The 18,291-nt window shown below is 42.6% G+C and overlaps 2 protein-coding genes across 5 annotated transcripts; one reads left to right on the top strand and one right to left on the bottom strand.

Annotated features, from left to right (window-relative positions):
- The first annotated feature begins 8,322 nt into the window (after positions 1–8,322).
- LOC120667351 (LOB domain-containing protein 15-like) lies at positions 8,323–10,320 on the top strand. The gene is made up of 3 exons (XM_039947446.1): positions 8,323–8,462; positions 8,648–8,945; positions 9,694–10,320. Exons 1-3 carry the CDS (start codon positions 8,449–8,451, stop codon positions 10,102–10,104), a joined length of 723 nt encoding a protein of 240 aa, XP_039803380.1. The 5' UTR covers positions 8,323–8,448; the 3' UTR covers positions 10,105–10,320.
- Positions 10,321–10,653: 333 nt separating this feature from the next.
- On the bottom strand, positions 10,654–14,789 carry LOC120664244. Of its 4 annotated transcripts, none has more exons than XM_039943365.1 (6): positions 14,416–14,789; positions 12,919–13,120; positions 12,518–12,602; positions 12,287–12,341; positions 11,202–11,340; positions 10,654–11,129 (listed from the first exon to the last, which is right to left on the bottom strand). In XM_039943365.1, exons 2-6 carry the CDS (start codon positions 13,093–13,095, stop codon positions 11,013–11,015), a joined length of 573 nt encoding a protein of 190 aa, XP_039799299.1. In that variant the 5' UTR covers positions 13,096–13,120; positions 14,416–14,789; the 3' UTR covers positions 10,654–11,012. The 4 variants fall into 4 exon arrangements, with proteins under 4 accessions (XP_039799299.1, XP_039799298.1, XP_039799296.1 ...); XM_039943364.1 differs by having other exon boundaries at positions 12,919–13,117; XM_039943362.1 differs by lacking the exon at positions 14,416–14,789 and adding an exon at positions 13,680–13,816.
- Positions 14,790–18,291: the final 3,502 nt, after the last annotated feature.

Raw genomic sequence — 18,291 nt, 5'->3', positions numbered from 1 at the left:
AATGACTATTATAATTAGAGTTATCGGATTGATGCCGGATGTTTCTGATTTTTGTGAGAACTTCTAGAATTTCTCTATATTTTTAGAGTATCCATCTAGGATTCTAGGTGGCTTCACGTGAAGGCTTTAAAAGAAGCTTTCAATTAGTAATAGTAAGATTAGCCATGGGTATAAGGACTTGTCCATATATAGTGTCTAGACTGTAGAGAAGAACATCATGGCCAGCATCTTCCTATGACCCTGTCAAAGGGGTTAGGTGTGTTGCATGATCCTAGTTCTGACTATTAAGCATTAATTAGTGTGGCTCCAAACCTAATCCTTGCTTTTCTGTTCTAATAGTGATTACAGATCATAGCAAAAGAGATCTGCACAGGAAACTTGACAGGTAGTCTGAATGAGAAACTGACTGAGGCAGCATACCAGTGCATGTTACTTTAGTTTGTACTGCACAGGGCATACTCAAAATCCGTTATACAACACTGTGGCCGGTCTTTCGGATTTTTTTGCAGGACAATGTTAGGATTAGGAAATAACAGTTCAGAATAAAACAATAGGAGAGATTATTGCAAAGACATGGGTCAGCAACTGATGGGTGTATGCTAACCAATGTGTAATGCCAAATCGATAAAGTTCAGATTGGCACCTTGTAGCTGCAAGATTGTTTTCTACGCGAATGCTCAAGCCAAAAAACGATAAAAGTTGATCTCCAGCTACTATCTGAATGAGTGCCATATCATTTAGATCCAACCAAACAATTCTTGCATCTTTTGCAGGGAAGAAGAAAAGAATCTTGCTTGCTTTTCGCACGTAGTCCTTGTGAACAGCATGAAAGCTACCCATCCCACAACCTGTTTTCGGTGGTTTGTGTGCAGGCTAATTGCTGTGCAGCGGAAACTTAAACTTACAGTTTCAGATCAGACATTAAGGCACGCATGTGTTACTTGCTGAAATTCACAAAAAAAATTTAGGTTTCGGTAGAAATATTCACATTTTTTTTTCTAAAAAAATCATTTGGACCTGCGTTTCTAACTGACCAGTGACAACAGAAGCATGGAAACTATAATAACATCAACTACCACCACGCAATCAGCACGCATTGGTTTGGAAAGAGAGAAGAAGGTGACAGAGATGTCGGTGCACTGTGCCCATTTTATCCCTGTCCCCTGATGTTACAGTCGCGACGACAAATTCCTTTTGCAAAGGATCGGCAGAGCGAGGAGCCGAGGAATCGTTGGTCTTTTCGTCCACAGTGCGACAAAGGAAACAGTAATCCGACATCAGAACTGCAGGGTGTTGATTTTCCATTCTGATGCGAAACCGTGAAGACAACCAGGAAAGCTTTGTCGTGACACTGATTTGTGATTTCTGCAGATTTCCATCAGAAGGTTCTTTAAACCGCAACCTTCCATGTTCCATCTAGTGGTTAGGTCAAAGCTTACGCTGTGAAAAAACTTTTCTGAAAAATGCGGTTCATATTTCACAAGGATTGGGGTGAGCAGTCTATGGAGCAGGAACTGAGAGGCTGTGCGTGCTGTCTGAAAAGAAGGATCTTTAAACCACAACCTTCCGTGTAGTTGTTAGGTGGAAGCCCATCTTGAGGAGACTCGTTTCTTTTTCCTCTGAAGATCGATGCACATTATCCCAGTGTCAAATAGTTCTTCAAAAAAAATATTCCAGTGTCAAATCAGATAATAATGCAACAATTTGTTCACCTCATAGTCCTTTATTACTCGAATTTTTTTTATGAAACTTCCAATACTGAACAACTGACCTGCAAATTCTTCTACGCGACCAATACATGTGCCTGCTATCAATCAATCTGAAATTTAGAATGCACAGCTCTCCGTTGCTGTACACTGTTCCAACATGAGTAGATGACATTCAGGCATGACTCAGCAGGCGGTACTACTACACACGCGCGGTGCTGCAGCCACATGATGCACGCATGCCATCGCCACCTTTGGAAGCTTCTGGAATTTTTTTCTTCTTCTCAGCAGCTTCTGCTCCTCCGGCTAGCCGGGTCGGGGAGCCGGTGCGTGTGTACCTGCAGAGGGAGCATGGTGCCATGAGACCTGGAAAGGAGAGAGCTGGGAGGGAGCCATGTGGGGTGGGGGAAGGAACGAAGAAAGGTAACTGAACGCGCGCTGTGAATCATGATGGACTGGAGTGGGATACCATGGATCATGCATGGTTACCAAACCTACTCCTTGACTAGGAGCAACGCCGGCGACACATGCTATCATGGCGCCTTCTTTCTCTGCGCGCGTCCTGCCACGTAGCCGGCCGGTCCGGCGGGGTCCCAACCCCAAAACCATGTGTCGGCCGGATATGCATCTAGCGTCGGTGCCCAATTTGCAAAAGTACAAGCTACTCCCATCATCCCCTGCCAATTGCCATGTTTCTAGCTTCAGAATCACAATTTAAAACGAAACTACTCCATGTTGTGTTGAGGAACCGGGGAAGAAGGAGGAGTTGATTGGATGCATGGATCTATCCAACTGGGACAGGAGAGGACAGTATCCTTAGTTTCAGAGGATCTGGCTACTGGTGGCAACACCTGTCCGGCCGGTTAAGAGAAGCTTTTTGTCTAATCAACAGGGATCATCAAATACTAAAGTTTAGTCACTAAACCATGTAGGCATGTACGGCGCCTGATGAGCACGGCTGGCAGCTAGCCGAGCAGCACTGGGCGCGCGAGATCAGATACGGGGCATGCGTTTCGTCGGTGCACGTGTTGTTGGTGAAGCGGTGTGGTGGGTAGCTAAGCTCGGCAGCTAGCCTACTAAAAAAAAAGCTCGGCAGCTAGGTAGACGATAAGTGAGTGTCCTAGTGGTAGCTTGGATGCCGATGATGAGTACGGCTGCAGAGTTGGAGTTGGAGACATGCATGGAGGCATGGAGCTGTCTGATCTCATCGTAGTCCCAAGAATCAGGGAGCATGTTACCTGTTGCCTGTCCTTGATTTGTACCTGGCCTTTTGCTGGCTCACAAACTCTGCAACATTTTTGCTTTGGGTCGCATATGATCTGAAAATACGCCATGTTCTGTTCAGGAACCGAGGAAGAAGCAGTTGCTTGGATAGTTGGCTTGGATGGATGACAGGGACAGCAGTGTCCTTTATTTCAGAGGACTTGCAAAATGGCAGCATCGATCTATCCGGTTAAGAAAAGCTTTGGACCTTTTGTACTTCAGGAACTAGCTCATTACAAAGCAGCACGTCGAATCATGAAAAAAAAAAGACTACGTGGATACTTGTCTTGCTATTGTGGAACTTCGAATCTGAATATACAGAAATTGAAAGACTAAATGGCAAGTTGAGAAAGTTTCAGACTAGCAGTAGCAGTAGGAAATAAAAATTCTGCTGTGAGACAATAAGTATCACATTATTTGGTCGAGATTCAAAAAATTCAGCATTGCAGCAACAGTGCAACACATTATTACATAACAATAAATCGACAATCCTGAAATCATTTGAACTGACTGCTCTATACCATTGATACAATCATCACTGCTGCTTTGAACTCTCTGTCTCCATCAGAGAGAATTCCAGCCCACAAGGCATCACTTTCGGCCGGGATTCTGATGGACAGAGAGAGTGGGGAAATGATTTGCAAGTCTTCAAATGGTCACTAACATCTGTCGAAATCAGCCCATGTCTGATCTGACATGCTCCGCGCCTCCGCCCCTGCTAGCAGCATCGATTCATCCACCCCCTGTGGGAGCACGGAGCCTGGTGCAGTACGAGATGGCGCTCCAAGCCGACGGCGGCCGGCACACATGGTGACATGGTCACATGGACATGCATGGCTGCAGATGCATTGGTGTCTTGGGTAGTTTGCAGTTGCAGCAGAGCTACTGGCGCAAAGCTGGAGGCGAAAGGCGTGCCGGTGCAAGCTTGGGTGGCCGGAAGTCGGCGAAGCGCCGCCGAGCCGCGGCGCGCACCGGAGACGGCGTTCTGGCAATCCCAACCGGGTGGACGGTGTTTCAAATACCGTCCGCCCTTTCGGTGCCTAGGAGCCGTCGGATGCGATGTGCGCGGCCACGATTGACTGAATCGCAGAGGAAGGCCGAGCGGGCGCGCTCTGCCTCGTCAGAGTCAGAGTCGGGCACTCGGGCGCCGGAATCCGGAGGCCGTGGCGTGGCGTGGTGCTCCGCCGGCTCCGGCGGATCAGAGAGAGCGGAGGGCCGCTCGCTAGCTTGCCCGCCGTCGAGAGCGCCACCGCGGCGCGACCTGTGGCTGTGGGTCGTTCAAATCTGCAGCCTGTCTGACTGGCTTCTCGTGGCGAGCTTTGGAGCTCTTCGTACTCGCCCGGAGGCAGAGGCAGCCTGAGGGTCTTGCAAACAGACTGGTGAGTGGCGTTTGGGGGATCATCGGCGTCAACTTGTCATGCTCAGATGTTTGCCGCCGCCGCCGCCCACCGGCTGGTACATGCTTCGCCTCCTCCGGCACCGGCAGCCTGCTGCAGACTCTGTTCGTGCAGTCGGCTCACCGGTGAACTCACATCTCTTTGCTGAAGTATGTATACTGATGAACCTCTGCGCCATTCGAGCATTAGCTCTTTATTACTCAACAATTCTCTTGGCATCTTCAGAAGCCTAAGAGCAAGACAGAAAAAAGAGCAGTGCTTGAAAAGAAAGAGCAAAATGGTACTTCTATATAGGCAAATGGTAAAACAACAATAAGCACTGAATGTCCCATGATACTAAAATAAATTTTCATAACCAATTAGTATCATGATGATCACATTTAACAACAATTAATAGCGTGCAGGTGCAGAGTTACTGCCTACGAAACTAGAAAATTGAACTCACCAGTTTCAACGTGGCTGCTAAAATATCCACTCTGTTTTTTCGCTGAAGCAACTCACCTTCTCTTTTGGATAGCTGAACTGCTAAAATATCCACCTATGAAAAGCACAACTTACTTTTTTTAGAGAGTACTGCTACAATGTATTCTTTTAGGAAGAATGAAAATAACAGACTATCCACAATGGCCCAAAAAAAATCTCAATCCAATGGCCCAAAAAAATCCAGTGCCCACAGTCCTTTTGAAAACACTCGACAGTTGTATAGACAACTCCTTAAAAAAGCACTAAGCCCACTGAAAATGAAGTAGCGATAACTGGGTTCTGATCTTTTGCCATTTAGCACTCCTGCCCAGCTTCGCTTTGTCAATGTTTTTTCCAACTGAAATAGCAGGAGACGGCGAGACGCTTCACCAATGTTGAGTTGTCCATTGCAATTTGCAATCGTGTTTAATTACCAAACAAGCATGCAGATCAACGGTTTGCCTTGCTGAATGTTCAGGTAAACCGCGCGCACGCGTTCCGAGGCACGATTAGTCTAGTGCCTTCTTTAGTTAGTTACAGAATGGCGGACAAGTGTGTGGTCAAAGAACAGGGCATAGACGTTGTCGGCACGATGTGCGGGTCAAACAAGGTTCGGCGTGCAAGCGGTGCATCTCCTTGCAAGCCACGCACTTCACTTGCAATGTCACTGAGAAGGCCACCCGGCCTCTCTCCTCTTCAGAGTTCATGCTGTGTGCCACGTTCAGCTCAAGGGAAAAGGGATTATAATTTATAACAAAAGGGAAAAGAGATAAAAACAAAAGCTATACAGGTTACACTAGCTAGGATAGAGGGAGTACATACACACTACTCACAATATCTAAATATCAAACTAAAGAAGAAATGTAGTTGCCACTTAGGCACTTCATTAGCAGCAATAGATGCTGAATGAACTGAAAAAGATCTTATTATGAGTTGTCTATACAACTGTCGACTGTCGAGTATTGTATATATGTATTGTAATTTGTATATACGTGTAAGTGAACTTATTGTAATTTGTATATACACAATTACCTAAAATAACAACATTCACATATACTCCCTCCAGGTTGGTAAAAGAAGTCGTTTAGGACATCGACACGGTCTTCAAAAATAATTTTGATCACTATATATTTGCTATAAAAAATTATAAAATATAGTCAATATATACTTTTATGAAACTATATTTCAAGATGAATCTATTTACTTTGCTTTCATATTTTCAAACTCAACCTAAAAAAAATTATTTATAGTCACAGTTTAAAATGTTTGGCTTCAGACAAACTCAAAACGACTTCCTTTACCAACACGGAGAGAATATATATACTGCAACTATTCAAGGTTTGATCAATTGGTTTGGATGAGTTGACCTTGGCCTTAAAAGGCAACACATAGGTTATGGATCGGTGCAGACTGCTGCTCACTGCATAAAAGTAACGTAACGTTATAAAGGAATCTGGTGCATTAATGGCCAATGTGCCTAGTGCGTGCTAGGGTAATGTTGGTAGGTCATCATACATAGTGACTCACTGATTCTCTTTAGAGCAAGTATTACGGGCGGCTGGGAACCGACTAAATCACCCGTGGAAGAGAGAGAAGGCGTCTGGCCAAGCACCCGCTTCAGCTGGCTGAAAGAAGCTGCTCCCGCTGCTATTGGCCCAACGCACTGGTGTGCATGGAATCTAGCGGGCCCCAGCGTGCGTTGCAGCCGGTAGTCGGCGAAATTCATAAGCCTTGCTCTTAGGGTTGTCCCCAAGTAGACTTTCTTTCCTAGCTAAGATATTGCATGTTATCAAGAAGAAAAACAATGTGTGTTGATATGCTCCATGTATGTCTGTTATAATGTTATTAATGGCATGGAGTTGGGCATTGGAAATGGCAGTGTCAAGTTCATAATTTGCTGGCAGCTATATAGATAAGTACATCACTGACACGTTGAGCCTATATCTATATTTAAGATGATTACTCAGGGTTCAGGTGATATAAATTATTTTCTTCTAGATGGGATCTTAGATGTGCAGGTGCATGCCAATATGCCATCTACAGCTAATGCTAAGCAAACAAGGAAAACAGAATAAAAACACATGTAGACCTAGTTATCAAGAGGAAGACTTTCTTATTCTTCCATACATAATGGACCACCTTAAAAACCCTAAAGATGCGCCCGATATTGGGCAGAGTATTTAGGGACTTGTTCCTTGGAAAATAATTAACAATGCCTCTAGTAATATACTCCTACATGCAAATCTTTATATATTGATTGTCCATATGCCAAACTTCTTTTTACGTATTTATTACTTTCTGTAACAAAGCTATATTATCTCCATTTCGAACACAAGTAGTTATCGAACTTTCAAAACTTTGACTTATGCTGCACATCAAAAGTACTTTAGTGCTATTGATAAATATATTTGTTGGGAACATATTAATAACTATATTGATCAATGATAATATATCTTTACCAGAAGAAATAGTCAATTTTATGCATATAACCATACCGGGATGTGCTAAACAACCAGACTGATCGAGAAGGAGATAGAACACCCTACTAAGAGCAGAACTACATAAGGATTTTTTTCCTGAAAACCTTTTAGAAATTTTAATAGTGTTGAAATTTCAGAAGTTCAATTAAGTATCATCTATTTCTTAACCGCGGTGCACAAAGGTATGTTTTTAAGAAGTGCATGCATTCTTTGTAGTACATTAAATATGTCAAAATATGTGTGGACTGTGGACAAAACGGAACAAACTTTTCTTAGAATACTCAAAGTGCATAATACAAACTTGTGGAGTTGTGGGGCATTAGTAGTGGATAACTATACAATGCAATGCAAATTTCCATTATTGATAGCTAGAATAATTTAATGTGTAGTTTATACACCAAACTTGTCCCCATCAATCTTCATTTTAGAGTGTTATCCTTATCCACTTCGTTAGTGTGATCACCTAAGCTTTACCTTATTTCCAAATCCAATCAAATAAAGGGGGTTAGCTTGCATTGTTGTTGTGCCAAGCTGTGATTTCTTATATAAACTTCTAGGAAAAAGCACATGTAAAGAAAAAAAAGGAATATTAATCAAGTTTGCCAAATCTAAGTATAGTCTAGCAAATTATGCATTATAGTAATATTCCATCTATCTTTCACTGGTATGGAATGTTTCTTAGTCAATAGTTACAAAATATGGTTTATGAAATTTTGCTTTAGCTTGCTAGTGCTAAACATTTATTGGTGTTTTTAATAAAGTGTTGTGGTTTTAGGATACGACAACAAACACAAAGATCAAGCTAATAAGATTAAAAAGACAATAGATAGTTAATAAATATCAGAAGATTCCATCATTCCATACGCATACATCTACAATGTAAACCTCATGATAAACTATACCCGGAGTCAACACCGCTCAGGCTAGCTTCCAAATGGCGCAAGAACACCTACATATCTTGCAGTACGTACAATCTTTTGACAACACCGACGCATTTACTAGTTTCCCCTTAAGCGTCTGTCTTTGTCTCACACAATCACACACACACACTCCCTCTCAAGCGGCCGGCACAAGCACAGAAAACCTAGAAGCCACCTTTTCCAAAGCACCTCAGTCCCATCCCTGTCTCCTAGCTTCTTCATGTCCACCGCAAGGTATATTGTTATTATGATCCATCCCAGGCAAATTTCCCCCCCAAAAATCTACTCCATCCAGGAAACAAAAACTATATATGTATCGTCGACCTAGATCATTATCACCTGATCAAACATATTCCAGCGTCACAATCAAGTTATTATTAGGACCCTATACACTTACGATTTCATGCTGTGTTCATCAGCGAATGGCCAGACCATGAGCTAGGGAAGAAGTTCAAGAGGGAGTCAGCGGCGGCGGACCGGATGACGGCGGCACGGAGGAGCTGCAGCCTACCGGCGGGGGCGGGGGCGACGGCAGCTGCAGGAGCCGGGCCAGGTTCGGCGCTGAACACGGTCACGCCATGCGCGGCGTGCAAGCTGCTCCGGCGACGGTGCGCGCAGGAGTGCCCCTTCTCGCCCTACTTCTCGCCCCTGGAGCCACACAAGTTCGCCGCCGTGCACAAGGTCTTCGGTGCCAGCAACGTCTCCAAGATGCTCCTGGTAAGGCCTTCGACGATATCCGCCATGGCCTGCCTCTTGGTTGAAACCAGTTTGGGAACTGATTTCTTCGAGTTAATCTTATACGAAACTGATTTAGTAGCTTATTTCGATCGATAGGACTGGATCTATATCTAGCCCTGAGGAGTCAAGAGATCATATTTTTTGAAGTCGTAGTTCTTGACAATTACAAATTTGAAATCTCGAATCTTCAAATCAGACCTCTTTCACGCTCAGGGCCTCAGAGAGCCTTAAGCTCTCCTTACCTATCTTTTAGGAATTTGAGCTGGATCACCAGAAGCTTTCTTTCTTCCTTTATCTTCAACTCCTTGTACTTTACGTCAACGGTCAAATGTACAATTTTGAAGTTTCAAAGATAAGTCTAGACTCTAGAGTAGTGATTTTGAACATCTTCCCATTGTACTGTTATCTTTTTATGCTAGCTGAAGACACAATTGTTGAAGATACAAAAGATTTTCCATTTGCAAAGAGAACTCTAAAGTTGCGCTATATATATGTCCTTCTGAAAACGTGCAATGGCATATTCATACTTCGTCAGCGACTGACACAATTAGATCTCGGATCATCTAGCCATGCATGCCATCTATTCAATAACAATCCTTATCAGTTTATGAATAATCATGCATCACTACAGAATTACCGGATAATAATGACACTACTGCACTGCCGCGTGCTGAGCTTGAGCTGACTGACAAGTGACAATGGCGACCTTTTTCATCTGCTGCTGCAGGAGGTGCACGAGAGCCAGCGCGCCGACACGGCGAACAGCCTCGTGTACGAAGCGAACCTGCGGCTCCGGGACCCCGTCTACGGCTGCATGGGCGCCATCCTCACCCTGCAGCAGCAGGTGCAAGCGCTGGAGGCCGAGCTCGCCACCGTCAGGGCCGAGATCGTCAGGCACAGGTACCGCCCTGCCGCCGCCGCCGCCGCGTCGCCGGTGGCCACCGTGCTCCCCTCGTCGCACGCCTCCCAGCTCCTTGCGGCCAGCCGGGGGCTGCACGCCGGCAGGCCGGTAGGGACAAGAACGGCAACTTTGGCGGCGGCCTCGTCGTCGTCGTCATCGGTGGTGTACGCCGCCGCCGCGTCGAGCTCAACGGACTACAGCTCCGTCACGAACGAGAATGTTCCTTATTTTGGTTGAGGTAGCACGTATTGTAGAGGTTAACACCGAATGCTAGCTGGCTGCGCTTCTTGAATGTATTTTTGCTTTTTTTTAATCTGTAGACCTTTTGAAAATACTTGAATAAGTCTTTACGTTGCTATATAGGGCAAACAACTCAGGCTTCCAGTTCCAGATTGAAGCTTAAACAGACTCAGGCTCAACATTGCTAGGGCAAACAATAGAATTCATATACCCAAACATAAAGAGTTCGCTCCTCCGTTGCCATTTTGAGTGCCCAGATATAAAGAGTTCATAGATAAAAGTTCCTCTCTTTTTTTTTAAAAAAAAAAAGAGAGTCAAGCTCACCTCATTCAACAGCATGTATCAACTAACAACTCATCTGGAAGGGTTGGGAATCGGAGTGAGAGCACGTGCATATGCCATATGATACTCCAATACTACTCAACAGTATGCGGTGCGTTTGACTGCATTTGGATCTCTGCATGGAACAGACACCTCACATGCATGTCTGTGCACATTCATTTTTCATATACTAGTATCTTTTCATTTATGTGGTACAGGAGAAAATTGAGATTGTTTAACAAAACCTTGCATCTTCTGATCTTCCCACACATGACAGAGTTCATTTGAACTGCTTATAGTTGGCATCACATATTTCAGACCCGTGGACCGAAAATTACATCAGAAAGTGAATGCTATTCAGTACTATTCAGATCAGTACTAGTATGGAATATGAATGGTTAGCGTTAAGCGGTATACACTTCAGCTGAAACCACCAGGTAAACATTTCCTTCTAGCAATCAGTGCCGCTAGCACCGGTGAGTCCTATGACATCATCAACAGTTCCAATAATCTCAATCTAATGTATATCAACTGCAGATGCTTCTTTGGAGCATACATATATCTACACTTAAGCCCCAGATCGCTCATGTTTCTGAACAGCTCGGGTTATCAGCTCTAGAGGGACTCGGGCATTTAGAGTTTGTCCATGTGCAGAGAGCCTTCCATACTGGAACCAAGATTTTGACAGGGGGATGAGATTTCTGCATGATTAAGCTTGCTATTAGATTTCTGAATTAGCTTTCAATGAACTAACATGTGAGAACAAGTTTTACCTGGAAAACTAGCAGGAGTTCCTCTTCATCACGCAAAAGAAGTGCCAAGCTCCAATAACAGGTCACCGGTGTCACGCACTCATTTATCAGTGGCTTCAGAATCTTGCCAATGGGCACAAAACGACGATCAACTCTTCCACTAAGAATCACAATTTTTAATTCTTAATATGAATGAATCGAACAACTGAACCAAAGCTTCAAGTAGCATATATGTTTTCTAAGCTAGAAGAAATAATCATAAATCTAGCACTCTCTAAGGTAAAGTGAGGAACTGCATAGTTGAGAAAATCTAATTATCTACTTATATGCTGTATGCCTGTATATTAGTTTAGTTATAAACACATAATGATCAGTAGAGTACTCCAATCTTGTTAAAGCTATGGTGAACATCTAGCAATTGTCAGACATAGCACAACCATACTTCAGAAAATATTTAATGAATAATTGATGTCTAGAGCCAGTCATACACAGAATTCCAGTTTATGCATCCCATTGCTCATAAAAAAGTTCAGTTTTGCCCATAAGCTAGCTTAGACACACAGTATTGCTACAGCATGCTCCTAAAAGAAAGTTGAGTCTACAGCATGTTATAGCAACTCGATGCATATCATTTATAAATTATCATGTGTGATCAGTGATCTAGAGCTGCCACTGTATAAAAGAGAATGGATCGTTGCCATCTCTCTTGACACCGTTCTGGGCAAAATCAGATGAAACTGCCCCTTGTAATATGAACACTGAAAAGTGCTTATGCAGCACTCAGCACAGAGTTGCTGATGAACGAGACCCTTGATCTGCTACGATGCTGGGTAGCAGACTAGCAGTGACTTCCAGAAGAGATTTCATTGCAACAGCTGACTTGGATGATTGGTGGTTAATATATTCAACAGAGAAAGTGGTCCCTCTGCATGAACTATTTAAGACATGGCATGCTATACAGCTATAGTTTACTAAAGTACAATAAACTACCATTATCCAATTATCGAGGACAGTGGATATACACAATGAGATGGAGATTAGGAGTTTAGGACAAACGGTAAGGGAATAAACAGATATCTATTATTTCAGATCAGGATGATATATACCTCCAAAAATGGATCTCTAGCTGAACCCCGAAAGCTGGCATAATCACTACAGACTCTGCACACAAAGAAACGGGAAAAGCCAACAAAAAATAAATTCTTCAATTTCATGCAAAATAGAGGAAAGGAAGAATGGATATCCAACTCTGAATTTTGAAGTATGCAGCAATCTAACAGCTAAATTAACTAAACTTATTTATTACTAACAAAAAACATCTATGATGAAGGATTTACCTTTCTTCACAGGTTTGTATTGCAAACATTTGGCAACAAGAACTGCAAAGGTAATATTCCAAACTGATCCAAGGGATAGACTCTCCTGCGATGTTCAAGCATGTCGATTTCCACTATATATACTGGTACATAAAGTTAAACAAAAATATGATATCTTCCATCACATGTGAACCAAGGATGGGCAACATGACTAAGACTCTCATAAGTTTATTTTCATACCAAGAACTATGTGAAACAGTAAATTTTGTAACTGTTCTATATAAACATGTGAAATTCAGTGGTTCCAGCTCTTTCCATAATTAAATGAACTAAACCTAAGATCAGCAACCAAGGAATTATAACAAGATTCTTCTTAAAGTATCACATCATTTTCCCCATCAACACTTCCAAGAGAATTATACCTTGGCCAGCAATGGTTGGCTGACATTCACAAGAAGGAACACAATGCCAATGTATGAAAGGACAATCCGCAGTCTGCTCTTCTTAACAAAGACCTCATGGACATCAACTCCCATGCTACAATGATGCTTGTAAGTATAGAGGCCACAAGGTGCTTCTCTTTTTTGTTCTTGATCCATGGTCCCAGTACATCCAGAAAAACTGCTGCATACCAATCATGCACCAATAAATAAACCAGTGTTGGTACAAGAAATCGACATTAACCAGAAATTGTAAGTTGGTGAAAATTATATCTCCAGGCCAAAGCATGTCTCCACTATATAAATTGGAAACCCATAGCAAAGTCAAAAGACTCCCTTCTAGCCTGATCTCTAGTTTCTACATGACACTCGGTAACTGGTTTTGGTAGCCTACGAACATCAATAATGTCATCACGATATAGAGCACGACAACACCCCCCCCCCCCACCGTGATTACATTCAGCACGACAGTTTTGTCACATCCTAGAAAACAGTTGATACAAACTTACTACGCCTGATTTCAGAACAGAAACATCTACTCCCTCCGTCCCATGAAGAGTGCAATTCTAGATTTTTTCAAACAGATAGTGGTGGCGTGAAAAGACTCTCATGCCCTTATTTGTTTGCCACATGCGGTTAGTTTTGGTATGCAATTCAAATCTGACGACTTAATTAGGCAGGTAATTGAGATCCAATCTATAGAATTGCACTCTTTGTGAGATTTTTTCCAAATGCAGAATTACCCTTTTCGTGGGACAGAGGGAGTACACATGAACACATTAATTCTTAGGTCATGCATTCAACAACTCAATGGGCATCCCATTGATCTCTTCGCTAGTTCTCACAACTTCCAACAGGGCTGATGAGGAGCTTTCACCTTCTGCTGGGGCGAACCAAGTATAGGGCATGTACACCCGATAAATTATGCAAAAAGAATTCAAAATTAGCAGGTAAAAGCATGGTCAGATCCAAATACAAATAGCATATATCAGGGTTTTGGGTTTCGATTTTGCACAGCAAGATGGGAAGGGAAGGCAAGGGAAATGAAGGAAATAGGCGGACATAACTGTCGGATGCTCATCACTGGCAGTGGCGGACCCAGGATTTGAGATTAGGGTAGTCCTATCCAAAAGTTTTAAAGCACAGTATAATATATTTTAATATATTCTTTTTAAAGAAATATTTTAATATATTCTAATACCGATTCGATAATAATATGACACATAATAATATAATTTACAATAGTATGGCTACAAAGGTCCCATAATACGCTTAATTCAACAATGTTTCCATTCTTCACGGCTAAATATCGTGATAACACACGGCAGCAATACAAATGGATCCACGAATTGTTCAATTAATCACTTGATGTCTGAACTCAGAAATGAGATTGAGATGGGCATATTGAGAGAGAAAGCAGTAAACACCAGAAAGCGGATTGCAATTGGGCGGAGAATTGTGGATGGTAGATGCCGGAACCTGGAATGGCTGGTGGCTTGCTGCGGCTGGTGCCCGCGCCCCCTGCAGCTCGCGGTGCGTGTGCAGTACCCACACGCGTCGGGGTGGCCGGGCGGGAGGCGGTGGGCGCTGGCCGGTGCCTGCCGGATGCGGGCTGCGGAGCTGCACCGAGCGGCCGGGGTCAGGGCGCGCCCGCGCGGGGCGCCGGCAGGAGGCGCGAGCCCACCCTGAGCAGGCCAGCTCCCAGGAAGGGTCCGTCGGATCGACAGGCAGGCGACGACGCGGCGTGGGGCGGGGCCGCGGGCCGGCGGAGGCGCGAGCGCCCGGTGGCGGCGCAGCCCCACGCGGAGGCGCAGTCGCGCAGGGGGTAGGGAGTGGTGGAGGAGTGGTGGAGGCACAAGCTGTCACCTGTCAGGGCCTGGGCGCACACACAGGTTGATTAGGCCGTTCCCGCCCGTAAATGCAAAAACGCAAAAATGTAAAATTTTGTGAAGGAATCTTGCTAATTTGAAGTACTAAATGAAGTCTATCTAATAAAATTTTTTGTATAGATGGGCTGTAAATCCTACTTAATCCATAATTTGCAACAGTGATGCTAAAGTAACCATCCGCTAATTATTGATTAATCATAGATTAATTAGCATTATTAGATTTGTCTCGCGATTTACAACACATCTGTGTAAAAAAATTTATAAATAAATTTTATTTAGTACTTCAAATTAGCAAGATTCCGTCGTAAAAATTTTTTGTGTTTACACGGCAGGGATCTAAACACGCCCTAAGATGATTTGGGCTTGGGTGGAATTGTTGGGCCAAAATTTGTAAGTGCTAAAATCTTTTGGGTCAAAATTTAGGGTAGTTCTTAACATACATGCTCACTTGCTTGGGCTTCGCCTAGAGGAAATGGGATTTAGAAGTTGGGCTGAGCAACCATCCAGTCGAGTCCCTTTCGATTGGCTAAGTATGGGCTTCTTTTGGTCTTTTCCCTCTAAAAAATAGAAGAAGGGAAAGCTGCTTGGATTTATTTATTTTAAAACACTAAAAAATTATTTTATTTTTATATGAGAAAAACTACCGTTCCCATGTAATAAGACAAAAATATCATTATTTATATTTTTTAGATTATTTTTGCAGGGATCACTGTATGCTGATGATTATTTATATGAGAAAGCTGCTTAGATTATTTTGCTTGCTTCCTCTTAGTTCTTTAGATTAGGTTTTACTAAACTCTAGTAATATTGATTGAGATTCAAGAACCCACATAAATACTGAGGAAAAATTATAACTAAAGTGAATAACCTGATTTTCAAAGGAAATGAAAACCTAAGATGGTGACGAACCATGTGGCCATACAACGGTACAAGGCTGAAGGATGACACCAGAATTATACTTTTGACTATTTTCGCAAAAAAAAAGAGTGAGAAGAACCTACTTTTGACTACCTGAAATACGCGTGATAAGGAAACGTTATGCAGTCAAATTTAAGAAGTGCAACAAATGAAAACCAAAGCAACTAAAAGAGTATATAATATTACCCGCAAAAAAGAGTTAAATATCTCATCAACTTTCGGCGAATTAAGCCTTTTCCTAAACCATGAATGAGTTGATTAGGGAAAACATGTTCCTCCGAAAGCTAACTTAAAGGCACATGTGAAGGGCAATTCAGGACAAAAATAAATTCTACACCCCTTTCCCAGCGCGAGAAAAAAAAAAACTACAAACAAAAACAGTACTCCCTCTGTGCTGGTAAAAGAAATCGTTTAGGACAACGACACAGTCTTCAAAACATAACTTTGACCCTTATCATTATAAAAATATTTATAGAAAAGTGAGATATGTATACTTTTATGAAAGTATTTTTAAGACAAATCTATTCATATAATTTTCACATTTGCAAACTCAACAATTTAAAAGTTATTGATGATTTATATTCCCAATGTTTGACCCAAAACATGTCCAAAACGACTTCTTTTACCAATACGGAGGGAGTATGCCCTAACCACCACCCTAACCCCCAATTATGAGCCATAAATGAACAAAAAAACATCCTAGTCTGCAAACCACCAATGTTCTACCCCTACTCTTGCAGGCCCTCAATCATTGACTAATCCTGAAACCCCAAGCATCATTAGCCTCTTAGCTGTCTTTTGGAGGTAAACAAACGCGAACAAATCAAGCCGGTAATACTAATAAGATAGGGCATGGGAGTCCGTGCGTGACTTGGTGCGCGCGCGGCGGCTTAATTCGTGCAGCAGCATGTGTGCGTGCGCATGTGTTTTGTCAGCTCGATGATGAATGGCTTCTGACTGTGGTGCCTGATCCAAGAGCTCACGCAAGTTTATTCAGTTCAGAGCTTGCACGAGCTCTAAGCAAACTGGTGAATATGTGTTACTCTGTCTTCCATGTAATGGTGCATGTTCCTTGTTGCCGATGGCCAAACTCGAAGCTGTCAAGATACGGATTGTTTACAGATGTAATCAAACAAACTTCCTTCTGAAAATTTTGCAGGTCCACTGAATTTCCTACTGAAAGTTTACTGCTAGTAAGCCTCAAAATTCAGAAAGGCCAACGGCAACACATTACAGCTTTGGCATGTTTTTAAGTATATTTGAATTCAGTAGCTCGTTCTGTCTTGAGGAATGAGATATTCTGTTGAACAGTCAGTTCCAAGATGAGATCAGAACTATAGATAATTTAAGCTGCTGGAGCTTTTCAGATCTTTGCCAGAGTATATAGTAAGTATTTCTGGAGCATGGGTTGTGTGTTCTGTCAGGGAAGAGCAAGAAGGACTTCCAGTTCTTTGTTTCTGCAACCACAATATCAATTATTGCTGATTGATAGGAGAACCATACTACTATGACTATTGAACTACTGTGGTTGTCTTTTCTGAAGTAAGTTTTGCATTGAGCTATAAGCCAAAGGGCAAACATTACTGATTATGGTTCTCTTCTTTTTGTCTTTGGAGTCAATATCAGATACTTTTCATTTTCAACGGTGTCGAATATATGTTTGCACAAGTCAATATTTTAATAATATTAGGAATATTTGGAAGACAATTGATGCACAAAGTGTGAAAGCATCTAGGCCCGTAGATGCTACACGGTAAGTTTCGGTGATTAGTGACGACGTTTGTGATTAACGTGTGTTTTGTAGCGATCATTGTTTAAACCGTTAAAGTCGCAAATGAATGGAGACCCCTAAAATCAACATTCAAAGTCATGGACTCAAATTCACAAGGCCAAGGAACTTTCTAGACTCAAGTGTCACAAGGAGATGAAGAACACTTGATTTAGTTTAGATTTTTATAGTTTTTAGTTCATGGCCGAACTATTAAGGGGGTACAAAGCTAGTAGCTTGACCATTCAAGAGTTGGCTTTAGATTTCATGCACACTTGCTCAAGACCAGCTCAAGACATGCCAAGGAACTCAGAAAAATAGAAAGAACCGACGCTCAACTCAACTTCAAGTGAGAAAACAGAAACAGCAAAAAAATCAGTAGGGTCGGATTATCCGAACAAGTGGGTCGAATAAACACTTTAAAGGACTCGGATTATCCGAACCCAAAGAAAAGCAAGTCGGATTATGAGTAGTAGCATTACTCAGAGAGCATGTTTTCTGGATGGAAAAAAATGTCTTCAAGATCGGATTATCCGACGGTTGGAATGATCACGTCGGACAAATGCTCAGATATTGTACCAGAGAGCTTGTTTTCAGGTTGGATTTCATGCTTCAGGCTCGGATTATCCGACGTGTTTTGATTCAGGGCGTCGGAGTAATTCACAGTGGCAAATGATCATCCCGTTGGTTCTAGAATTCAAAATTCAAATGAGGTCGGATGATCCGAAGGTTGATCAAGTACATGTCGGATGAACATGTCGGAATGATTACATCAGCAAG

Source organism: Panicum virgatum, chromosome 3N (genome assembly GCF_016808335.1).
Source record: "Panicum virgatum strain AP13 chromosome 3N, P.virgatum_v5, whole genome shotgun sequence".
Taxonomy (NCBI): domain Eukaryota; kingdom Viridiplantae; phylum Streptophyta; class Magnoliopsida; order Poales; family Poaceae; genus Panicum; species Panicum virgatum.
Note: the sequence above shows the minus strand (reverse complement) of the source record. Positions and strands in the feature narration are given on the sequence as shown.

Bases quoted from the DNA above. Each gene is read 5' to 3' on its own strand.
- LOC120667351 (XM_039947446.1), top strand. The intron at 8,946-9,693 runs GTAAGGCCTTCG...CTGCTGCTGCAG, and splicing joins ACGTCTCCAAGATGCTCCTG to GAGGTGCACGAGAGCCAGCG.
- LOC120664244 (XM_039943362.1), bottom strand. From the start codon at position 13,735: ATGCATGACCTAAGAATTAATGTGTTCATGTGTACTCCCTCTGTCCCA. The intron at 13,121-13,679 runs GTAATTCTGCAT...ATTGGTATGCAG, and splicing joins CCCTCTGTCCCACGAAAAGG to CAGTTTTTCTGGATGTACTG. The intron at 11,130-11,201 runs GTAAAACTTGTT...TTAATCATGCAG, and splicing joins AACTCCTGCTAGTTTTCCAG to AAATCTCATCCCCCTGTCAA.